General features: G+C 29.5%; 1 protein-coding gene across 1 annotated transcript; it reads right to left on the bottom strand.

Annotated features, from left to right (window-relative positions):
* Positions 1-215: 215 nt before the first annotated feature.
* On the bottom strand, positions 216-9,624 carry LOC122510138. The gene is made up of 4 exons (XM_043624575.1): positions 9,477-9,624; positions 9,015-9,407; positions 8,613-8,840; positions 216-373 (listed from the first exon to the last, which is right to left on the bottom strand). The coding sequence occupies exons 1-4, from the start codon at positions 9,622-9,624 to the stop codon at positions 216-218; spliced, it is 927 nt and encodes a 308-aa protein (XP_043480510.1).
* Positions 9,625-27,390: the final 17,766 nt, after the last annotated feature.

Here is a 27,390-nt window from a genome sequence, read left to right as displayed (position 1 = left end):
TTTGGTTTTTTTATGAACTTTTTTCCACTATTTAAAGTCTAACCACCTATGTACATTTATTTTTATAGAATCTGTCAGGAATTGCAAGTAATTATTAATTATTTAGAGATTTATTTATTGCAATATTTGCTAAAATCTATTATCTAAACATCCATTTTACATATTTAACACTTTTTTTTGCTATCAAACACCTTCTAAATAGTTTATTTCCACTTTTACCGTATGTCTACATGTCTACCATTTGTCCACTTTAAAAGTGGACATATAGTAAATCCAAATCTGGCAGGGTTTATTTGATTTATAGCATAAAGTAATTTGTCGTAGTCAATGAGTTCATAGCCAGTTGGTGTAGCCTTTCTTGGTGGCATGATTGCTAAAAAATTGAAATTAATTCATATAACCACTTCATCAGTTTATACAAAATCACTAAATGTCGAAACGGAACGTCAATGCAGTGCCCCACTTCTGTTTACAGAAAATGGCCCACTTCTGTCCACAAGCATAATTTGACGAGAAATAACGTTGCCATAACACCTAGCGACAATATGAAATAGTCTCTTTAAATTTTGTAAGGTTAGGTCTGCTACTATAATCCTATAATAAAGGCTACTTACACGATTCAATTCGATGAATAACTTATGTAACCCAGGCGGAAAAGTGGGACGAACGTCGGAGTTTACAACCGGCTGGGATCCGCGCCCGTACAGACCGCCAGTACCGACGGTCTGTACCGATTCGGATCTGAAAAAGCAACCGGCGCGGTACAGATTATGCTCCGACTGTCGGAACCGTCTTCCCACTATTGTCAGTACTGGCTCGGTACTGGATTTCTTCCGCCGGCTGATCTTATTCTTCTGCGGCGTCGGAAGAATGACAGATATGTTGAGTCTGTACTAGCTCGGTACTGGGGCGGATCCGACTGCGGATCTCGTCATTTATTGTCACATTATAAATTAAATAATTATTACAAGTAATTGCATTATTTTAGAAAATAATTATTAATAAATGAATCTAATCAATATATTAAGTAATTATTTATTGAGACTTTTTTAAAAATTAAATAATTAGAAAAATTCGTTATTAATTAATATTATATATTATTAATTAATAATATCTCAATAATAATTGAATAATTGTTTCTCAATATAATAATAATGAAGGTAATGATATTAATAATTTTAATTAATATCTCAATAATAATAAATTTATGGTTATTGATATATTATTAATTAATATTAATATTGATAATTTATTATTAATTCTCAATAATATTAATGTTAATTAATAATATATAAAATTAATTAATAATATCTTAATAATAATAAATTTATTATTATTGAGATATTAATTAAAATTATTAATATTATTACGTTCAATATTATTATATTGAAAAACAATTATTCAATATATCCCGAGTCGAACTTTTAGACCTGCTTACCTCCTTAAAACTGAGGGTTTGTAAGGATGTAATAGGATGAAAGCAGAGTTTATTTGCATTGCAAGTTAACTCTGATTACCTCCTGCAAACCCCTGGTTAGCGACAAATTTAGATGGTAAAAGGGGGAAAGCAGGTGTTCCTAGAACCTTATTAAATACTGCTTGACCCTTACTTACAGAATTCTTTCCTCTCCAAAAACCCTGGAAAAACTGCTCATAAAAAAATATGCTCATAGCATATTTGAGAATTATTTCAATTCTTTTGACGAATATATTAAAAAATTGTATTGAGCTAGTAATTTAATTCTTATATAGAATTTTTTTTAAATATTTAGAGAATAATTAAATTGTTTTTCAAAAATTTTAAATTCTTGTTGAAACTAAATTTTATGGGAATTTTTGAAAATAATTAAATTCTTTCGTTTAATTTTATTTTAATTGGGTTAATAATTATTTAATTCTTGCAAAGATTTTTAGTATTTATAAAAATAGTTGAATTATTTTGAAGAATTTATTAAAGTTTAGGAAAATAATTGCAATTTATGAAAATATTTAAAAAATATTTAAATTCATCTAAGGAATTCAATTAAAATTGTTTTGAAAATAATTGAATTCCTGCAAAGAATTTTACTATTTATAAAATTAATTGAATTCTTCGGAAGAATTTTACTATTTATAAAAATAATTGAATTTTTTCAAAGGATTTATTAAAATTTTAGAAAATAATTGAATTCTTTCGTGAAATTTTCAAAATAAAAAATTTTGTAATTTGCAAAACAATAATAAGTTGAATATCTTGTACCGCGCGTAACATTTCCTATTGCGTAAGAATGTGGTAGAAGCAATACAGGGTTTAAGGTTCAATTAGGACTTAAAAAGGAGTTGTCAGAGTTAAATAGAACTTACGCAGGAGGAAAAAAACACCAAGGGTTTGTTAGGTGCAGGTTAGGGTTAAATTATACTTACCAGGAGGTAAGCAGGTCTAAAAGTTCGACTCGGGATGTATTATATGATAATAAAAATATAACAAGTTTCTTTTTTAACGAAATATTGAAATAGTCCTAAATATACATTCAATAGAGTATTGAAAATATAGCGGTATCATTGACGCGTAGTAATTCTACAAGTTTTATTTCAGCTTGTGACACTTGAGAGTATTTAAGATTTGAGAGTCCCATGCGAGCGTAGCATAGTGGTTAGCGTGCGTGAATTCGGTGCGTAAATATTCGGTTAGGCGTAGGTTCGTACCCCCAAGCGTTAGGATTTTTCAAATGTCTATGTAATAAAAAATTGCGTTTAAGTGTATAAAAAAATAAAAATAATGTGTAAAGTGAACTGTCAATGAATTGTCATTAGTATTTATCTTTTGCAATTAATTATTATTTTTTTATTGATATTTGTTAAAATTATCATTTGGATCCGACCCGGTTGTCAGTCGGTAGAATGCCAGCGCTCAGCTGGCTATTAAATGAAAAATCCGCGGTCGGTAGAGTGCCAGATCCCAGCCGGTTGAATTATACAGGGAACGGCTTCTCCCGGCCGGTCAGCGGGCGGTAGAATGCCAGTTCCGAGCCGGTTGCCAGCGCGCTCCTGGCCTAGTCACTATTCGGTAGAATGCCCGTTCACATTCGGTTGGCAGGCGGTTCCGAGCCAGTACAGTTACACTGGCGTCAGTACGGGCTAGGATCCGCGCCGGTTGGAAATTTCCGCCTGGGAAACCACGATAAATGACCAACTGAAAATCGACCTTCTGTTGATAACGAAAGAAAAAAAATTTCGGTAGACAGATATGTCACTTGTAAAACTAAAACGGCGGTTGGCCCACTTGTGTCAATGCTACACTGAAAAACTGTTGGTAGAGCTGTTCGCCCAATGCGGTGAACTGCTGCGTTAAAAAGAAACGCACAGCTCACTTTATTTTTGGGCGAGTTACTCTCCTTTTTGGGCGAGCAACTCTCCTTTTTGATAGAGCTGCTGACCTTTTTGTCAAGCAGCCGCTCGCCAACGCCATTGGTAGTCAAGTTTAGGAGAGCAACTTGCCTAATTTTGATAGAGCTGTGAGTTTAAAGTTAAGTAGTGCTGCACAACAGTCAATAGCGGAACTGCTCTACCAACAGTTTTTCAGTGTACTCTACTTTTTTATTTAGGTTCATTTAAAAAATATAAGAATGTAGGTATAACTACTTATTTTAAATAGGCTGTGAAATTAAACTAAGCACTTATACTTACATTCGTATATTAATCAAATGAACCTAAATAAAACAAGTAAATGTGAAAAAAAAATTTTTGGTGGAGAGGAACAAAAGGTAACAATTTATTAATTAATAATTGTTTATAACAATTTAAATTAGTTTTTTTAAACAAGAAGAACATATATTCTTTAAAAGAAACTTAAATAATGGATCCAATATGGCGGTCATGATTTTGATAAATTCATTGGATTTGCTTAAAATTTGTTACTCGAGGATTTCTGTGGTCGCTGATTACGAATCTGTTATTAGTTTTTCAAAATTTAAAATGGCAGATTCAATATAGCAACTAATTTTCAAAAATTCATTAGATTGGCCTGAAAATTGCTAATCTAGAATTTTCGGGGTCGCTGATTGCTAATCCGATGTTAGGTTTTCAAAATTCGACAAAGAGGATCTAATATGGCAGACGATTATATTATTAAAAATGATGTATTTTGAAAATCTGACTTCAGAATCGTGATCAGCGACCCAAAAACCCCCGAGTAAGAATTTTTGCGAATATACGTTAAAATTTTTTCTTGTTCGGGCCATGACGAGTATACACGTCATCCACAGTCAAAGGGTTAAGAGGAATCAAAGTTAACTATTTGTTAATTAATATTGTTTATAACAATTTAAATAAGATAACTTTTAAACAAAAAAGACATATAGGGGAGAGTAGGCTACATTGAACCAGCATCAACAGTGAACCACTTCAATTTTCTGAGAAATGACTGAGTGAAATTATTTCTTATTTAATATATAAGGGTGATTCTCCGCGTAGCGCACGATTTGGTTTATGAAATTTAAAAAATTTTTTTTTATCGTTATGATTAATATCAATATATTTTTTTGAAGATAAAGGTTTTAGAAAGAAAAATCCATAGCGGGCCGGAAAAATTATTTATAATTTTGGTTGTAAACAAGTGTAGTAATTAACTAATTCACTGTTTGGACACATTCTGTCAAAAAAAAATTTTGCGGTAATTTAAACAATATTATATCATAAATCTCATTTAAAAATTATTATTTCGGTAATTTATGGAAATTTATGGAAATTTTTGCGATAATTCATAAAAATATGTAAAATTTAAATTATTATTAAAAATTTGAATTTTGGTAATTTATGGAAATTTTTGGAAATTTATGGAAATTTTTGCGATAATTCATAAAAATATGTAAAATTTAAATTATTATTAAAAATTTGGATTTTGGTAATTTATGGAAATTTATGGCAATTTGTAAGGTAATTTAAAGAAATTTTGTCGGTAATTTTTAAAAATATTCAAAGTAGAAATCACAGTTTAAAATTTTTATTTCGGTAATTTATGGAAATTTTTGCGGTAATTTATAAAAATTTTCGTGGTAATTTATGGAAATTTATTTAATTAATTTATGGTAAATTTTTCTGAGCAATAGGTTTCTTTTATTCCTTATATATGTGGCACCATAACACTACATTTGCACTAGGTTCATCGTAATACAAAGGTCGGTGGAAATTCTGATGCCGGTGGAGACTAAGGTCGGTGGAAACTTTTTTCAATCGCCTTCAGTTATTTTTATTTTTTTAAAAAAAATACTAGTCACTAACATTGCGTGCTACGCACGCCCCTTTCTTTCTGCTATTCAAAATGGAAATGTTTTAACACCGAAAAGTTTATAATATTACTCTAAAGATACACACATAGTTATTAAAAACATTTTATCTTTAAAGGATTAAATTTTGTTTTAAATTTTGTATACCTATTCCCTTTTTGAATAATATGTTCTGGTAATATAATATCATCATCTGCATCATTTAATGATTTTTGGTGTAGCAAATGACCTTTAAAATAAGCGTAAGCGCTTGCACGCGGATAGTGCCAGGGGAGTTAAATAAAGAGAGTTAAAATTTCGCACCCAAATGCTAACTCCCTAAGGAAAAAATAACTCGCGCGGGTGTTAAATGAAGGGAGTTAGAAATTAACTCTCTTTTGGAGTTGATTTTTAACTCGAAAAATTTCACTCCCGAGTCCGTTAACTCCCTAAATTTTTTACAGTGTAAAACCATAATATATGTCATCGAAATGATCGTTCAACTCAATGTTTTATATTTTAATTAAGACGGCCCCCTAGTAAAAATGTGTATTAACACGTGTATTACATATGTATTTATATGTTCAAATTCACACATGTAATTATACTTGATTATTGTTATTAGGGCCGAGTGATGAATTAAAATATTAATTATAAAAATCGTCTTATTCATTCTTTCATTCTGTCCACACCTGAAGTTAATTTTTGTATATTCTTCTGTTTTTTTTCTTAAAAAATTTTTTTTTGACGGATTGAAAATATACAGGTATTTTTTTCATGATTCAAAATATTACCGAGTAGTATTACTGTAACGTATATTTAATATTACAAGCAAGTTGAGCGTATATTTCAATAAATGATCTAAAATAGAAGGAAACAAACATTTTTATTAAAATTTTAAATTCTCTTTTCAAACTCCTATAATTTTTTTTTGCTTATTTTGAAGATTCAAAAAGGTTTAAAGGTAAAAAGTAAAAATTTTTTAAAAATAATTTATTGATAACAAATACAATATAAACTTTACATGAATGAAACAAATTTAGAAAAAACATTTTTTACAACGCTGGTTTGTATATATTCTATTGGTCGTCCGAAAACTTCTTGTAATTTTAATAAAAACTTTAAACTCTACACTGAGAAAAAAGAGGGCGCGTTGCAGCACATTTTCGATTCATGTTGCGCGACTCAACCCTGTGTTCTGCTAGACACTTTTCTGGGGCGTGCAGCGGACCCCTGAGTCGAGGCGAGCTGTATTTGAAGCGTATTACACGCTCTTTAGGGCGTGCTGCACGCCCCAGAAAAGTGTCTAGCAGAACACAGGGTTGAGTCGCGCAACATGAATCGAAAATGTGCTGTAACGCGCCCTCTTTTTTCTCAGTGTAGTAAATCGTCGTTCTACAAGCAAATATTAAAAAATCGCTGCCACGTTGTATACTTATTTTTGTAATGTCCTTTTCGCTCATTTCGTGAACTCTTTGCTTCCTCCTCATAAAGATAATAATTATTTAAATATAAAATAATTCGTACCACGAATGTATATGACAAAAAAGGAAAATCACTGTGATAAATGAAGTACGAATATCAATTCGTTTATCAATTTTTTAAAGTTTATAAATTTGGCTGAAAATACTCATTCGGAGGGTTTTGAGGTCTCTATATCAAACTCTTTAGTCAAAATTCAAAAATTCAAAATGTCGACTCCAAAATGGCAAACAAATTCAAGAAATTGTAGAAAGACTTTACGAATCGAGATAAAAATACTTTTATTTTAGGTAACCTAGGAGGCCTATAATTCCAAAAATTTTCTGGTTCTAAGATTAAATGTATGCTATTTTAAGTAAAATTGTTAATTTCAAATTAGTATAAATTCGACTAAATTTAACATATTTGAAATTTTAAGTAGTAATGTTGAAATCATTTAATTTTTTTAAGGGGGTATTCTGGTCTAGAGGCCTCAATTTTAAGGCGTTTTTCCGAATAGGATAAAAAAGAAAGTTTAACATTTTTAATATTTACTTTTTTTGCAAATTGTTTACTAATGTTTAAAGAATACAGAAAAAAAATTAGAAAAAGAATAATAAAAAATCTTAAAAGTTATAAACTTTTGAAGTGGGAACTGAAAAAAATTCTGGTTGACACGATAACTCAGAATCTACTCAACCGATTTACTTCAAATTTTACAAAAATGTTCTTTGTATATCCCTTTATGGTCGCAACCTCGGATTTTGAAAAATATTTTTGTTCACTATTTTTAAAAAATTCAAAAGTGTTAAAAAACAGTGTCAAAAAACACAACTTTTTTAAAAAATCGTCGCCATTTTGCTAAAAAAAATTTTTTTCTTTTCTCCGAGGTACCGACCATAGCGAAGCCTTTAATAATCAAGAATTTCTTTAGATTTTTTGTTTTGGAGCATTACAAAACTCTCCACACTGTCAACCAGTTCGCACTTGATTTTTTTCAGTCCCCACTTCATCAGTTTATAACTTTTAAAATTTTTTATTATTATTTTTCCTAATTTTTTTCTGTATTCTCTAAACATTAATAAATAATTTCCAAAAAAAGTAAATACTAAAAATGTTAAAGTTTCTTTTTTATCCCACTCGAAAAAACGCCTAAAATTGAGGCCTCTAGACCAGAATACCCCCTTAATGAAATATGTGAATAAAAAAAGCCAAGAAATAAATTTACATTATATATTTTTGACACTCTCATATTCTCGTTCAAACATTAGAAGCTGGTACTTTAATAAATAAAAATATTAAAAATTCATATTTTTTTAGTTTGTTTAGTATAACAAACTAAACTTAATTAAAATGACTCGAGAATTTCAGTATAAACATAATTTTTTATATACATATTACTTCTATTATCTCCCAAATATATTTTTATGGAATCAAATGAACGTACCCTTGATAATGCAACATACATCTGACCGTGATTAAAGACATCTCTTCTTAAATCAATAAATATTCTGTTAAATGTTTGTCCTTGAGATTTGTTAATAGTCATTGCGAAAGCCAATTTTATAGGAAATTGTCTTCTTTTAAAAGTAAACGGATATAAATTTTCACAATATAAAGTTACTCTATGTAAAAAGACAATATTTCCACTCTTATCTCCCGTTAATATTTGACATTTAATAACATTATGTGATAAGTCTAAAACAAGCAACCTTGTTCCATTACACAATCCCTCATTAATACTAAGATTTCTAATAAGCATTACAACAGAATTAATTCTTAAATGCAATTCATGAGGTGGCAAAGAAGGTGGAGAGAGAGTGTTTAAATATTCTGGTAAGAATACATCAGTAAATTTTCCATTATCACAATTTTCAGTAGAATCAATACTTTTATATATTTTTTCACCTTTACTGTCTAAGAGACGCACCACTCTCTTATTGATATCATCAACGTCAACGTTTCTAGGTGCTAAAATAGCACACTCCGACATCTCCTCAAATTTATTTTGTTGTATAAACTGACTATACATTTCTTCAGCAATATCTACATTCCCTTCTTGAATAATATGTTCTGGTAATATAACATTATCATCTGCATCATTTAATTCACCATTGCCAATTTTAAGTAAAAAATCTACAAATTCCGTTTCTTGTGGTAAAGCTCTCATATTATCTGTTAATGAATATTTTTTGAAATATTTCCATAGTTTACTATTTTTTATTGATAAATTTACTATTTCTGATCTAGTGCCCCGTTCTTTAATTGGTAAAGTTTGTCGAAAATCTCCTCCTAGAATAACAATTTTACCACCAAAAGGTTCGTTGGAATTCATTATATCTCTTAATAGATAATCCATAATTTCTAAAGCATATTTTGGAGCCATTGGTGCTTCATCCCAAATAAAAACATCCATATTTTTTAAATAGAGGCCTTCTTTAGATTGAACTTTAATGTTTGAAGATGAATCACTGTATAATGGAACGGGTAAGCCTAAAACTTTATGAACAGTTTTTCCATTAGGAAGCAGAGTCGTAGCTATACCTGTAAATGCCATGTTGCAAACATTTATTCCGTTACTTCTTAACAAATGCCATAGCGTAATGTATAAAAATGTTTTTCCAGATCCTCCACAACCATCAACATATAAGCACTTAGAACCATCAAAAGAAGAATCCTTTAGGGCATCAAGTACATAATCAACTACAAGTTTTTGTTTTACATTTAATTTAGCATAATTCTGTTCTCCTATGTTAATATGTTCTGAAATACTTATATCATTAACTTGTTGAGTATGAATTTCATCTTGTATATCTAATAATCCCTGAAAGTCAGTTAAATTATATCCTTCGTTAAATAACATTGTTTTAATATTTCTATAAGCCCTTTGAGGCATCATCCATAATGCAGCTTCTTCCATTGTCCTAATCCACTCACTATCATCTTCTACAAGTCCTAATGCCAAACAAGCAGTTGTAAAAGATTCATGATATCATGATTCATTTAAGAACAGTTAATGGAGTTCCATTAACTGTTCTTAAATTTTCAAAAGAAGTTGCTCCTTTTACGGTAAGCAACAATAATCTAAGGTGAAATAACTCCAATTGGTGTGGATTAACAGAATACATTCTGCCCAATACTTTTTCTTTACGAATTCTTTGTTTCCATTCAAGAGATTTTGTTATCCATGTATAATGCTCTGGTATTTCTGAATAATAATACTTTCGAGCATTACTATCTCGTTGATTGAGTTTAAAATAATCCAAAAATTTTGTATTTTTATTTAAATCGAAAGAAATGCCGTTACTATCTTTTTCTTGTCGAATAATAACATTCTGTTCATTTGGTAAATGTATGGGTAAGCGATTAACGCTATGACTTTTTTTCCCTAAAGGTTTACTTAGAATTCTCCAAACTGCCTCAACTTGACCAACATATCTATTTTCTTCATAATGATGTATTTCATTATGATTAACAGTTACCTCACCATTCGCATTTGTGATAACAATAAATGCAGCATCATGCCCTTTGAGAATATATTTATATAAATATTTAACAGACTTGATACTTGAAACTATTTCTACATTAATATGGCAATTAAATATTTCTGAAAGTTTAGGGCAATACGGAACAACATTAGAATTATCAACGATAAATCCATTTGGTCGTTCATACGCTTTCTTATTATTTCTTCGACGACAATGAACATAGCAATTTTCTTCAATTGTAGTTTCTTCTTGGTAACTTTTTGGAAATTTTTTTGATCATTTTCCATTAATTAAACACCAATCTCCACAAGGTCCATGAATATTATTTTGCATTATTATTTTATGTAAAATAGGATTGATATTTTCATCAGGAATTTCTGCAGAAATATAACGATCAACACTTTCAACTGTTAATATTTTAGAATTTTCTTTCAATATAACTAACAAATGAATGTGTGGCAATCCTCGCTTTTGAAATTCAATAACATAAACATAAGATTTGACCTCTCCAAATAATTTATTATCAACAATAATTTTAAGTAGATGTTTTACTTTTAATGCGAAAACCCTAGTTACTATATCAGGTCTATCAGCAGCAGTTTGATAGGGGAATAAATTTTCCTGTATCTCTTTCCAATTTGGGTTACACGTCATTGTAATAAATAAATCTGGTCTACCATGACGCGCAACAATAGCCATCGAATCCTGATATTGTTGCACCATATTGCGAGGTGATCCTATAAAAGTAGAAGGCAATATAAGCGTTTTTCCAACGTGTACATCATTTTCCAACTCATGATTGTGTAAATAATCCATCAGTCCTTTATATGTTTCACTTCTCAATTGAGCTTGATTATTTGCACAAAATCTTAATCTATCTTTTTCTACTTTTACATAGTTGTCAACCACCCATTGTTGAAACAATCTACCTCCATATAAAAATTGATTAAATTCTTTATCTCTTACAGCAAATGTATTTAATGTAGGCAGACCTAGAAACAGTATGATTTCTACTTCTGTAATCACTATCACTACGAATCATATTAATATTATAACCCTTATTTCCAAGTGGATTAAATATGGGATAAATCCATGGTTCAACATTTGGATCTAAATTACTAACTAATTTCAATTCCTTTGTAGATTTATTATAAACCGTTACATAAGATTCTGGTATTTCTCCTTCAGAGTTTGTATTAAAAATTGCAGCAACTTCATTAAAACTTTGAAAATTGTATCTATTTTTATCAAAGCCTTTTTTCAACGTGAACAATAATTGTAACTCAGGAATTTCTTCATTTTTTTGTCTTGCTAATTCAGCTTCTATTTGAATTACCTCTGACATCATCATGTAAGATTTTGTGTATGCATTAGAATTTCTCATAATATTTTCTATAGATGTTAAAACATCTTCATCCAAATTTTCGTTACTTTTTAATCTGTATCTGATTGATTCGTCAGGGTCATAAATAAATAATTGACCAAAACATGGATCCTCACTTTTATCCGGATATAAAGCACTATTAATTTGATAGTAAATTTGACCTTGAATATTATAACCAAATGGTCCTCTTCTTCTGCCATTAAAATTAATTACATTAGCATTTAAAGATGCAAAAGAAAAAGAATTATTATACAGTCTTATATTCTTTTTAAAGTGACCTGATTTTTGATGAAACCCTTCTAACAAAAGCCTTAATTCATCTGGATATTGTATTGAAGTTATCACAACACCTCCATGACTACAGCAGTCATTAAAACTAACTTTTTTACCAGCAACTTTTTCATCTTTAAAATGTTTAGCTTGACAATGTGTGCAGTAATTATTCATTGGACCTAGATAATTTTCAACATTTAACTCATTTTTCATTTGATGCTTTAATCGAGTATTCTTTGTTTTTAACAAAGAACTTGTATCACTATTTTCATTTTTTAATTTAAGGTTCTCAGTATATTCAATTTTGGATTCGACTTGAAGTTTTTTCTTAGTTGAAGTGTGCTTTTCACCTAAATAACTTACGTTATCAATTGTACGTTTTAATTTTTGCCTCTCACGATAATTTTTTTGTATTTCAGCCCTACTTTCTTTAAGTGTTTTTGATGCTATATTTCCTTCATTTATTTCATTTATTATTCTCGGAAAAGAAATGGATGTGTATGCTTCCTCTGAATAATTTTCATTGTCAATTTTACGTTTTAATTTTTGCCTCTCACGATAATTTTTTTGAATTTCAGCCCTACTTTGTTTAAGTGTTGTTGATGCAATATTTCCTTCATTTATTTTATTTATTTCTCTCAGAAAAGAAATGGAAGTGTGTGCCTTCTCTGAATAATTTGCATTATCAATTTTACGTTTTAATTTTTGCCTCTCACGATAACTTTTTTGAATTTCAGCCCTACTTTGTTTAAGTGTTGTTGATGCAATATTTCCTTCATTTATTTCATTTATTATGCTCGGGAAAGAAATTTCTTTCTTAATAGAGTTTTTAGAAAAGTTTGATTCTCCATACAGAAGTTGAATATCATTTTTATTTAAAAGGCAATTCCAGTCATACGCAACTATGCAAGATCTACTATTAGAAAGTTGTACAGAGGGAAATTTACATAAACTATTGTTTTCGAACATTAGCATTAAATGATTTCTCATATTACAATAATATTAATTGACAGAGTGGGGCATAATATTGAAAAACAACTATGTTGCGAATGCTATTGCATATACTCCACAAGAAAGACTGTATTCTGGTTGTTGATCAACAGTTGTGAAAACTACTGGTGGTTCAAAGGGATATAATCTAATTAAATAATCTCTTTGATCATGATTTAAATATTTTTTATTAAGGCTATCAAAAATGTAAAGGCTTATTCCATCATAATAAGTACAAATCCAATGACCAGATTTATAAGATCCACTAAAAAGTATTTGAATGTGCTGCTTACTTTTCTCGACTGGAACTATCAAATCAAGTGTTTGTAAACACAAAGTATTTTGCATATTATAAAAAAAATTTGATTGTCTTCCCAATAGCTTTTAAAATTCATACATATGATCATTATTTAGCATTGCTCCTTCAGTGACAACAATACTTAAATCATCAGTAGTCAAATTAACAGTTTCTCCTTTGTTAGACATTGTTCTTTTATTTTATAAAATTTACTTATATCAAGGAATTAAAAATTTAAAAATAGTAATATTACATTAGAATTTTAAGATCAAGTTTTATACATTTAATTAAAAATTTTATAATTTCCTTTTATTCAATGTTATTACCAAATTTTGCCTCTTATAGAAAATAAAAACAAATTTACAATTCTCTCCTTATTCAAAACTTTTAAATTTTTCCTTGTATCCAATATAGTCAATGTCCAATTTTGTCTTTCATCCAAAACTAATTTCCAATTTTGTCTCTTATCCAATATATAACCAATTTACTATTTTTCCTTTAATCCAATTTAACTAATTTCCAGCTTTCTTTTTATCCAATATAATTAATTTTCAATTTTGCTTTTTATCCAATATAACCAATTTCCAATTTTGCCTTTTATCCAATATAACCAATTTCCAGCTTTTTTATCCAATATAACCAATTTCCAATTTTGCTTTTTATCCAATATAACCAATTTCCAGCTTTTTTATCCAATATAACCAATTTCCAGCTTTTGTATCCAATATAACCAATTTCGAATTTTGCCTTTTATCCAATATAACCAATTTCCAATTTTGCTTTTTATCCAATATAACCAATTTCCAATTTTGCCTTTTATTCAATATAACCAATTTTCAATTTTGCCTTTTATCCAATATAACCAATTTCCAATTTTGCCTTTTATCCAATATAACCAATTTCCAGCTTTTGTATCCAATATAACCAATTTCCAATTTTGCCTTTTATCCAATATAACCAATTTCCAATTTTGCAATTTAACCAAATTAACCAATTTCCAGCTTTTGTATCCAATATAACCAATTTTCAATTTTGCCTTTAATCCAATATAACCAATTTCCAATTTTGCCTTTTATCCAATTATAGATGATTTATAAATTATAACAAATTTTTATAAACTTATTAATAAACATAAAAAATTAACTTTATTAAAACTAAACACAACTCAATTTAATTATTTAAATAAATAATGATTGAAAAAATTTACAAACAGTATGTTAATGTAATTCTATTATTAATTTACTATTCACTTATTCACTTATTATCACTAATTATATTCACTAATACTTACTATTCACTAATTCACGAATTATTCACACTTATAATTCACTTATTTATTTAACTTTATATTCACTCACATATAGTGAGTGGATTCACCAGGAATTATAAATTTTTTTTTTAAACTTAATTTTTTCGTTGAAGACACGTAGAACGTGCCCCAAGGAAAATAATCGACGATATGATTTTGAAATTAAATTTTCGTTCTTATATTTAAGAACGTGGTGGTAGGCCCTAAGCGTGAGTGTCCTCTTCGCACTCGTAGATTGATTCTGAGGCCAATATATATATATATATGTACCTGTATTAGACCCTACGAAGGATTACCACAAACAATACGAACCCTTGAACAATAGCCTTTGTAAATGAGGGACCCAGGTATCTTCCTTCATCGCAAGGAAAATTATAGACAAAAGTCAATATATATATATACTTTCTAATTGAAACACAATAGGTAACGTCTGGGTAACGGCGCCAGTAACGCTGGCTTTAGTAACGGCTACCTTTCTTTCTTTCTCTAAAGGAAATATAAATAAGAATGTCTCTCTTTACCTAATTTGCATATCTACTCGTTTCATATTAAGGATCATTAATTTTCAATCGGTTTCAAATGGACTTCATTTGTATTGACTAAAACAATATAACTACGCTTTATTTAACCTTTTTTTATAAATAATTGTTTAATTTGTAATAAAATATTTAAGGGTCGGTGGATGCCGGTGGAGACTATTTTGTGATTCCCTTTTCAAATTCCCAACATAAAATGAGTGAAAAATGAATAAATCAATTAGAACATTGATTCTTTTTCCTGAATTAACTTAAGGAAGTTATTTTCTGTGTTTACAAAAGTAATTTTAAGTTAACATTTGATTTTCATTTAAATAATTCACTGTTTGTTAATAAAATAATAAATAGCATCCAAATTTGCTGTCAAGCATAAACTGAAAAAAAACATATATAAAATGAATTTAAAAAAAAAAAATTTTTATTCAACTGTACTAAAGTAGACAATACTAAAATGTCAATAGTAATTGTATTTATTATTGCATATTACTAAAATTATTAACTTTTTTCTCTAAACTTCCTATGGGGACAGGTAAAAATTTGACGTTTTCAGCCTTAAAACCGCTTATTTATGAAAAATTATAATATTAGATACAAAAGTAATTATTGGTTTTTGTTTCTAAACATATAGATAACCTTTTTACGTTGGAATTGTAAAAATATATGAAAGTTATTTATTATTTTTCCATTACAACATGAAAAAAACCAAGTTCTGCGCTACGCGGAGAATCACCCAAGTTAGTTTTACTGAAACAGACTATGTCCAAAAATTTCCGGCACGTAGGTTTATTATTTATAAAGAATAACTAAAAAAATTGTTTTTCACGTACAAAACAAAAAATTTTGTGGAAATATAATCAAGTTTTTTTTTAAATAGGAAGTTTTAAAAATTAATAAACTTGTGATTTATTTCGCTTAGGGTGTCAACTTCAATATTCCGATGTAATACAGAATTTAAAATCTTAAATAAATTTATTATAAACAATTTTTGTTGTGAATGTCATGTGTATACAGTTAGTGCGGCATCATTGAACCACCCGAAAAAGCAAAGAATTTTTAATTTTAAGAGTTGTAAAGTTGTCTGCTCTACTAATTAGTAAAAAGAATACTGAAAGACATGCTTTCATCACAATTTTCAACGAGATAAACTTAAACTGTCACTTCTGCTACGAAATCTAACATCGAAATATGTATATTAATATCCTATATTAACAAATAATAACTATTTCACAACAATTTTCTATTCTTTGAGTGGAAAATAAGATTTTGTACAATATGTAAGTGCAAATATTATTTTCGAAGTAAGTTGTAGTGTTTTATTAGAGGTGGTTCAATGTAGACACAGATCCTTCAAAATAAGAAAAGTGTAACTGGTTAGAAAAAAATTAAATTTTATTATTTAATCATAATAATTTGTGTTTGTAACATGTGTATTAACTAAAGGAGTACTTCAGTTTTATTTTGATACAAAAACCTGATCAAAATTTGTAAAATTTCATTAGTTCTTGGACTTTAGAAAAAACCTGGTTCAATGTAGCCTACCCTCCCCTATTCTTTAAATGAACTTAAATTAAAAAGAAAATGTGGAAAAAAACATTTTTTAGTGAAGAAGAATCAAAGTTATCTATTTGTTAATTAATATTGTTTATAACAATTTAAATAAGTTACTTTTAATCAAAAAGGACATATATTCTTGTAATGAACTTAAATTTAAAAAAAAGTGTAAAAAAACCTTTTTTAGTGGAAAGGAATCAAAGTTATCTATTTGTTAATTAATATTGTTTATAACAATTTAAATAAATAATTTAATGTTTTATTAGTTGTCTTGTGGTCATATTATATTAATTTGAACTGATTTAGATCATGTGCAATAACGGAATAAAAAAAATAAACGTCCTTTATTAAAAAATTGTATTAATTTGTTTAAAACAAAAAATTATAAACAATTAATACCTCAAACATCGGCCTCGAGGGATGTCTTAAGAATTTATTCTCCTTTAATTAAAAACAAAGAACACTCAAATCGGTTAAAAATTGTAGGCTGTATATAGACATTTTTGAACAGTAAATTGTAAAAAAATTCCACTGTGCGTTTCTCACAAGTCGTGAATCAACTCTGCCACTTAGTATATAAGGGAGCGTTCACAAATGATGTTACGCTTTTGGAGGTAGGGGGGGGTCTCTACTAAACGTGACACAATGTATTTTTTTCATGTGAAATTGCAAAAATTGCGTGAAAGGGGGGAGGGGGGTCGAAAATCTCCAAAAATTGCGTGACATCATTTGTGAACGCTCCCTAAGGACAGTTCAAATCATTCATTTCAATGTATTTGCGAGCGAAATTAGTATTAGTATTGCGCGTTATATGTGTATGTTAGGTTAGGTTATATGTATGAGTGTTGTATATATGTGTATTATGTATTATAAGGTGTATGAGTGAAACAGTGGTAATGTTAATGTAAAATGTGTAGGTATTGCAGAAATTCGTGCTATAAATGAAAATCAACCATCGATCATTAATTTTTTTTCATTTGTAAAATGTAGATAATACAGGAATTAATCCTAGAATTAACCGTCGGTCGATAAGTAAGAATGATCATTTTTCTAGTCCCTCCCACCATTTTCTTCCCCCATATTTTACCAATAGCTCGTTCACATTTTGCTCAACTCTTGACTGAAATTTAAGTTTTACTTATTAAAATTCTATGAAGTTTATTTTAAAAACTAAACAATTTTATTTTCACCTACTAGAAATTTAATTTGAACTACAGTTGGTTACACTTTATTCAAAAGCGCATGTGTAGCCATTTTACTCAACTTTTGACTAAAGTTTATACAAAATATTTTCTCAGTGTAAGCCAGTGGTGAACATTGGCACTACACTGGCATTTTCCATTGGGACATTTCTAAATAAAAATAAAGACTATTTTTCGAAAGAGGGGGAAGTATAAAAAAGCTACCATTTACAAAATTATTATTTGCATTACTATTAATCTTTTTATTACTTTTTACCTTTCATCATATTATTAACCTTTTTATTAATTTTTTTACTATTCATTAATTTAAACTGATTTTTTTTAATTATCATTTTGAATGTTCTTCAAAAAATTATATATAATTTTTTGAAGAATATTCAGAATGATAATTTAAAAAAAGAGACAAAAAGAAGAATTTTTTTTAAAGGCACCAAAAAGAGAGCGTTTGTTATTTTCAAAACAAGATTCATTGGTGTGTCTCATATGATATGTTGTGCTTGCATATATGTATAGATGGTAATAAAAAAATTATCTTAAGACTTTAAGGCAACTTTAAAAGCAGATGCTTCAACTAACTGCGCAGCAAGATGCTATATATATATATATATAGCTGTAAAAGCGAGGAAGCAAAACAGAAGGAGAAGATAAAATAAAACAAAAGAAAAACGAAAAGGAAAAAAAATGGATTGTTAAAAGAATCAACACAAACGAACAAGTGTGTGACACACTGGGAAAACTTGATTCCGATTTGGAATTCCCTTGGACTATTCCTTGTTGTTGTTGTCGTTGTCGTGACTATATCTTCTCTTGCCAACATTCCAAAAAAGGGGTGAAGGGTGTATTAGAATTAGATAAATATAACTCGCGCAGTTGCGAGGCTCTTCCGTATTAAATATGTGGCATTCCGCCTCAAGTAATCCGGGTCCAAATTTGAAATGTTTGGGATCAGGTTAAAAGTTTCCACAAACAGTAGTCCTATTAGATACAATTAAAAAAACCAAATATTATTAATTTATTTAAACAAATGTAAAAACTAGAGGGGGTTAAACTTTAAATTTTTGGTCTTGGAATATTTGAAAAATTTGTAGTTTCTTTAAAACAAAACGAAAAGATGTTTTCTATTTTGGGTTTTTTTGCTATTTTTCAGCACTTTCTAATGGTGTAAACAAATTTAAAACAAAAAATTTTTTTGACCTTGAAAAATTAAATTAAAAAATAAAATTTCATTTTCTTATCAAATGGACATTTTTTATTTTTTTTGTTTAATTTTTTTCATAAAGGTGAGGTTTTTTCCTAAAAAATGTATAGGTCAAAACGTGGGACAAGAACTTTTAACTGGTCAAATTAAGCATTTACTTCTGCAGCGCACCGGCCATGCGCGTTGTTGGGCTGTATATTGTTAATAACAATTGAAATAAATTATTTTATGCTTTATTAATTATCTGGTGGTCATATTGGATAAATTTAAAATTTCAAAAATCGGCCTCGAGGGATGTCTTAAGAATTTATTCCCCTTTAATTTAAAACAAAGAAGAATCAAATCCGTTAAACCCCACCTTTATGAAAAAAATTTAACAAAAAAAAATAAAAAATGTCCAAAAGGACATGTCAATTAAAAATTTATCAATTTGACGTTTTGGAACTGGATCCGAAACGTCAAATTGAGAAATTTTTAATTGACATGTTCTTTTGGAGATCATTTCTCCAACATTCTAAATAATTAATACAGAATGACGTTATCAAGATCAACCCATAGATCTATATTATTATAAAAAATGTCCATTTGATAAAAAAACGAAATTTTATTTTTTAATTTAATTTTTCAAGGTCAAAAAAAATGTTTGTTTTAAATTTGTTTACACCATTAGAAAGTGATGAAAAAAAATCAAAAAAACCCAAAATATAAAACATCTTTTAGTTTTGTTTTAAAGATACTACATTCAAATATTCCATTCAAAATTTGGACCCGGATTACTTGACGTGGAATGCAACATATATATATATATACAGTAAGAAAAGCTATCCGTCAGTCATAGGAAAGTATGGGAATCGCATAAGTCTGTCTCACTCCCACTCATGGGATATGACTGACGTGGTAGGTTTTCGTACTGTGTATATATATATATATATATATATATATATATATATATATGTATAGCACATGTACACATATATAGCACATATACACATATATAGCATATATAGTTCTGTACATATTAATATACATATAGACAGATATTTACATACGTGTTAAAATAGTGTAAAAGTATTGCGTGAATACTGAAGTTAAGCATCTATATAATTCATAGACTTTAGGAGAAAATTGCAGACGTGCCCTGTGAGTAGGTAAACCGAAGAGATAGAGAGAGAGAGAGAGAGAGAGAGAGAGAGAGAGAGAGAGAGAGAGAGAGAAAAGTGGTAATTTCTTAAGAGGCTTTAACCCTAATCTTCTAAGTATATGTATATGCGATATTTATCAAGACACTCCTATTTCCCCCATAAATTAGATGCTAAAATTGTGCGAAATTAAAATTTTTCTAAAGAAGTGGGTAAAAAAGGAAAAAATAATTTTAGTACTCAAAATAATTTTTTTAAAGATTAAATTAATTTTTAACTTCCATGAATAATTATTATTATGGTAAGTCATAATAATTATAATTATAGTCACCCAGATAACCAGCGTGCTAGTAGGGGAAAGGTGTACGAGATGATCCCCCTAAGGGAAAAAACCTATTATTCAAAGAAAAATCAACATATTCGAGTTTTTTTTATACGCACTACTAGATAATTAATCTATCTAACTATTCTGATTTGAAATATTTGCAGCTAATTAATATTTTACTATTAAATTTAATTTTTCTAAAACCTTACAAAAGGATCATATTGGACACCGGGGTGTCCAAGATGATCCCCATGGTATGGGCAAGATAATTCGTAGGGTTATCTTACCCCAATTATTGGAAAAGGAGTATAAATTGAAGGAATAACAGTGTATCAATGTTAAATATACTTTATGTAGTCCACAAACGCTTTTGACCACTGACCACGATTCGTTTTCCTATTTTTTAATTACTAGGCATTGTCTACAACGAGAAAATTAATAAAATAGATGTAGAAGTCAACTTTTTGTTTTAGATAAGTTAGTTTTCATAATAAAAACATATAAAAAGCGAGAAAAATTAAATTTTTTATTATTGCTAGAAAATTCACTTTGAGGTGAGACGAAATACATGGGAATCAGGGGGGGATCATCTTGTACACCAATTGAGGGATCATCTTGCCTCAAATGCCACTATTTTGTAATTTGTTCTTAACTTAACCTACGAGCTCTGTTATTCCATAATACCAATCAGAACACTTAGTTGAAGAGATACTGAAGCCGTAAGTACAAGAAACATGGAATTTCAGATACTACAACAAAAGTTATCTAAGCCCAAAGTTAAGCTTTCCTTAGATCAAAAGTATAAAATTTTTATTTTTTCCAATAGAATTTTTTTAATGACGCGTGTTGTCATGACAGTTTGACTGATTCATAGGTATGTCATTGGCAACGTATTACCGTATTTGCCTAAAAGGTGGCGCTAATAGGCACACCAAAATTCAAAAGGATCATCTTGCCCCAGGGGATCATCTCGTGCACCTTTCCCCTACGATGCATGTACAATACAAGTGTAGGATTATTATACTACGATAAATAAAATGATTTAGGTTTGGAAAAGAAAGGTAAGGCTTAGTATTAATTGATTAATTTCGATTTATTAAAATTATTGGCCAAATATATAATTTTGTTAACGTTTGGAATCGAGGAGATTCTAACTCTCAAGAATGCCGAAAAGGTACTGACTATTCTCTATAGCCAAAAAGGGCTTGTACCCTCGAAGCAATTGACAATTGACAATGTTGCCGTATCTTATTTTACCATTCTTGGAAATGGTTTTTACCCAAAAGTGCAACAGTGTACAGTGAATATTTCAAGTTATACTATATACCTATGTACAAAGTTGTTTGCTTAGAAACGTTGTCGACAAAAATAATTTACCTACTTTTTATTGCGGTATTCGGGAGACATACCTACCCAGATAACCAGCGTACTAGTACTGTACCAGCCATGTACCTTCGCACTGTACACTTTTTCTTAGCTCAATATCTTACAAAAAAATTTTTTTTTTAATTTTAAAATTTTTCGTGTCAGTAGGAGGTCTAAACTATCATATATCATAGACAGTTGACCAAAATTATCACATATGTAAAAGAAATTTCAGTTTTACCAAGGAGTGCACTTTTATGATTTTTTAAAATGTTGGGGAATTGTGGGCCACTGTCTGAATTGAGTTTAAAACCAAAAATAACAATAAAATATATTTATTTAATGATTAGTAATATTAAAAATGTTATAAATGTTTAATTATTTGTTTAAAATTAGAAAGCAAAAAGTAAGAAAATGAAATTAATCGGAATCACAATTTAGACAAGTAAAATAGGCTCAATTAATTACAAATTTTAAGTGAATAGCTCTATCGCTTGAATCGCAATTAATATAATTGTTTTTGTTAAATTACTATAACTGCTATGAAAGATTTTAATAATATTTGGAATTAAATCACTAAAAACAAGCAACACATACTTCCCCCAAAAAAGTGGCCCACAATTCCCCAAATGCTTCATTTAACAAAAAGCTTTGTATTATTTATTCATGTTAATTTCATGCAAAATTTCTTTTTGGAGTCAAAGTTCCAATGACACACAATAATATTAAAAAAAATATTTTCCATAATTAATTCTTGAAAATCCTTGTAAAAACAATAAAAATATAGAGGCACAAAATAAATATTTGAATGCAATTTTTCAGGTGATTTTTGTTAACGGTTTGTAGATAATTTTAAAGCGTTGTAAAGTCATGAAATGTTAATAAAAAATTTACTTTGGACGAACAAAAAAAAATTAAAAAAAATTGAATGATTAAACTTGTAAATATTATTAAATAATGGAGGTGACCCACAATTCCCCAATCTCCCCTACTTTTATTAGAATAATCAGTGTTTTGAAGTATTTTAATTAAATAATTCTGTAGTGGTTTTGTTTGCTAATTTTTAAACATTCTTTAAAATAATTGTGAATAATGACCATCTATAAACTAATGTGCTTTAATGTAAGGAAAATCATTTGGAAGTTCTAAGCTATAAATGATGACACATGTTTAGAGACCTACACTTTGTGCGAAGCGCATAATCGCATAATTTTCAAAAATTGAAAGAAAGTTTAAAGTTTTACGTATTAAAATGTTTATGAATAAAATAAATTTAACGTCGCATCAAAACGCAAAATTTTGTTTCATCGCACAATTTTTGAATTCTCGTATAATTGTGCATAATTATATTTTTTATGCAAGAAATATAAAAATATTTCACAGTCTAAATCTGCATTAACGAAATATCTCTTTATAAATACATTTTATCATAAATTTATGAATAAAATTAATCATCCATAATTAAAAGGGCAATCCTAGTTGTAATTTTCAAAAAATCGGTTTTTCTTTTCTTGTATTTTTTCTAAGTTTACCCACACAACACCGAAAATTTCCTAAATATTTACTAAAAATTTACTTGCAAGCTTGGAAGTATTTACTTGCAAAGTTTAGTGAAAATTCTGCAAAGATTTAAATGTCCCACTTTAATAAATGTTGAGCTAACTTTGCAAGTAAATTCTTCGAAGTTTGCAAGTAAATCTTTAATAAATTTTTAGGAAAGTTTCGGTACTGTGTGGGTAGGGTCTCAGACATATGTTTGTGAAATAATAAGTTGATATTTTAAAAATTGAGTGAGATATAAAGCTTTAAAGATCTGAAGTAAGGTTCAGTTAAGTCTGGCTTCCTGTAGCCCGGAACAAAATTTCGTCTAATGGAAGAGTATGATAAAATTTTAAACTCGTTTTTCTTAAAACAGCATTTTGCAAATCGGTGATCGCACTATTTCTCAAAAACTACTGCACTGAATCTCCGATTTTTCTTGAGTTTAGTGGGCTTTTTTAATACATAAAAATCTACTCCTCACCTCAATAGAATGATTTCTTTTTTTAAGAAAGGGGTTGTCCATAAAGCATGTGATATTTGAATTTTGTATTTCTGAGAAACCAGCTGCTTGTTACCGTGGTCATCGCAAAACATATTTCTTATGATGACCTTTACTCTATATTTATAGAGAATAAGTTGCTTTATTTAAAAATGTTGGTGGTTTTTCTTTAAAAAAATTAACATAATGTTAAAAGCTTTATTTGGGTCCTTAATAACGTTTTTCTTTCAAAAGCATCAATTTGCACTTTTTAATTTTTTAACGCATAATTTCGCATAATAATCAGTTTTTCAGGGCATAATCCAGTAATTTTCAGCGTCATAAAATACTGTCCTTACACCTGTTTATGTGATCTATAAGAAAAATTATAAAAAAATATTGCGATTTCTATATATTTTATTGTAACTCTTGAATTAAAAAATTTTTCTCAAGTGTAAAGCACAAAACAGTTTAAAATTCAGAAATTGTCCATTGTTGTAGTAATTAGAATACGCTGATGATAAAAATAAGCATCATGATAAAGCAAAACCACTTGAGATTAGTAGTATACACATATTACATATAGATTAATAAAAACTAAACCACTAATTTCTAATTTAAATATAAAGACACATGTTACAAAGATTAAAACTTTTGTATTGCATCCTAAAAGTCAGCTTTTCAACAAAAAAACTGGCACCGTACCAATACGTACATACTTATAATTATTTCGTACTGGTACAATACGAGCATAATCTCAGTACCCCGTACTGGAAAATGACGATCAGTACGTTTGGCTATCTGGGCAATTATAGAAACAATTATTAATAGTAAATTATAATAACAATTTGATAATCGATAAATTTACAGAAGTTAATTTTTCAATTATTCGCGAAACTAGTTCGTATTTTTCTGTCACCGAGTATAAGCGAGGATTCCGAATTGCTGGAATGCGGCATCAGCCGGTCGCACTAGGCCGCGTCAGCCAATCAGAGCGTCGCTCGCTCCCACTGCGCGCGCTTCCCCACTCAACGGCGCTACAGAGCTTGGAGACAGAGCTCTCATCGTTACTTTCGTACGAGCAGCCGACCTGCCTGGTCGCTTCGCTCTCGATCACCGCGAATAGCGCTTCCCCAAAAATTAACTCTTTCGTACGAGCAGCCGACCTGCCTGGTCGCTTCGCTCTTGATTACCGCGAACAGCAAATTCCCATTGTAACGACAATCTCCCGAGCTGCCTGCCTGTACGGTCGCACCGCTCGCACCCAACGCAAAAAATGTTTCCCATTGAAAATAAATACGCTATCATTTTTGTTGATTTAACTTTCTGTTTTTTCATTAAATTCGTTTTTTTTCTCTTTGTATTTTTTCCCATTCATAAATTTTTCTGATTTTTATTCAACGCGCTTTTGCCGGATTAGCTTTTTTGCATTCACCACACATTTTTGGAAACTCTTGCGAGGGTCCAAAATTTCCTTTTTTTTCTCCTTCCCTTTAAGAATTTTTAGAAACTTTCTGAGGGTCTAAAATTCTTAAACTCCCTTTTTCCAAGTAACACAAACTTCGGAAACTCACGGAGGGTCCGAGGTTGTTTTTTCCTTTATTCCATGTAATTTTCTTTTTTTTATATATAGAGAAATTCCGGTTTCGTGGAAACTCACCGAGGGTCCCGAATGAGTTATCTCTATTTTTTCAGTCCGATGCAATCCCATGTCGATTTTTTCTCAAGCAAATTTTGGAAACTTCCTGAGGGTCCATAATCGTTTTTTCCCTTTTTTTTCTCTTAATTCATTTTTTTTATTTTTTCTTTAATTTTCTTTTCGCGTCAATTATTTTCCCAATTTTTCCAAATTATCCCGAATTAGAGAAATCTTCGGAAACTCGCGGAGGGTCCGAGATTTCTTTCTCTTAAAATTCGCCGTTTGACTGAGTTTTCGGAAACTTGTTTTCGCAAGGGTCCAGAACTCGCGGGTATTGTCAAAGCGCAAAATTGACGGTATCAAATTACAAAGGCTTGCAAATTCTGGCTTATTTCTGTTACAAAAAAAATTTGAGGTGATTCTGATAGCTTTTACGACGTAGAAAATGAATCCGACCTTCAAAATGGCCCATCACGTCAGGATTTCATGTAATATTGGCTTAAATGGCCAAAAATGGCTAAAATGGGTTTAAAGCTTATAGACATAGCACTATACAATGCTATTTTGCAAAATGAAAAAAAAATTTGGTTAACCAAAAAAAATTCCGAAAAATGGCCAAAAAGTCTTAAAAATATGCTTGCCTAATATACTTGAATGGCCCCTAATATAATTATTTTTGAACTTTACGGAATTTGATAAATAAAATAAAATTTGTTTCAACATTATTATCAATATTCCCCATCGCAATTTTTCTGATGTTTTGTGTCAAAATCGATAAAATGTCTTTTTCATGCTCTTATGAATACCTTTCTTCACTTTGTCTTGTTTTCCATTCCTTACATTGTTACTGGCCTTTCTTTTTTATAAATCACAATTTACTTTAACGTTTATGTAAAAAAATATTGTAAAATAGAACGAAAAAGTTCTTCTGAATTCGTTTTTTAATGAAAAAAGCTGGACAAAAGTTTCTACCAACCATAGAGTAGTATAAGGAGATAATTTCATGTATCTCAATTTATGATTCCCAGTAAAAAAAAATTCGATACACGGACCGCGGAGTTCGTATACGAGAAATATGAGAAAACTCTCAAACGAGCTTTTTCCGTACTGAGAAGTGTATAGATGCTTGTATCCCTATTGAAAATCCCCATATGGGAAACCACATGGGATCCTATGTCAAAAACCATGTAAAACCCTACTTCCATGAAGGAAACCACGTGGTTTACCATGTGGTTTCCCATGTCAAACCATATGGGAAATTGAGACAGGATTTTAGTTAGGAATAGACATGGGGAATTTGAACAGTTCATCTATGCATAAAACCATATCAAATCCCACATGTTTTTCCCAGTCAAATCCTAAACCGAATCCCATGTGAAAAACAGTATCATTTATTTATAAGTATTTTCCCAAGTCAATCCCCAAGTGAAAAACAGTATCATTTATTTATAATTATTTTCCCATGTCAAATCCTAAACCAAATCCCATGTGAAAAACATTATCCGCCTTATTGAATATTCCTACATGGGAATCCACTTGGAATTTTACAAGGGATTTCACATAGGATTTTATATGGGAATTGACATAGAATTTCTTTCTAGGTAAAAAACTGTGAGCTCTAGGGGGGGGTACATGACTTTTTTTGCGAAAAACGGCCAAAATTTGATGTTTTTCGCGGCAAACTCTATGAAGATCAACTCCAATCACGTTCGCTATATTTTTCGTGTATTCTACGCGTGAAAATACATAATATGTGTACCAATTTTTAGCTCTCCAGATGAAGAACTGCGTGAGCGCTAGGGGGTGGTACATGGTCATTTTCCGTAACCGTTTTAATAGGGTTCCTACCGGGAACGGAACCCTAAAAATAAATAATGTATATCGTATCCCTAAATAAATAAACAATAACAAAAAATAAAATAAAAATAATTCTATTAATTTTAATTACCCAACGGGAAGTTGCCAATGG

The sequence above is a fragment of the Leptopilina heterotoma genome, unplaced genomic scaffold (genome assembly GCF_015476425.1).
Source record: "Leptopilina heterotoma isolate Lh14 unplaced genomic scaffold, ASM1547642v1 Lhet_67, whole genome shotgun sequence".
NCBI classification, from domain to species: domain Eukaryota; kingdom Metazoa; phylum Arthropoda; class Insecta; order Hymenoptera; family Figitidae; genus Leptopilina; species Leptopilina heterotoma.
The sequence above is the reverse complement of the archived record's forward strand: the minus strand, read 5'-3'. Positions and strand labels throughout refer to the sequence as shown.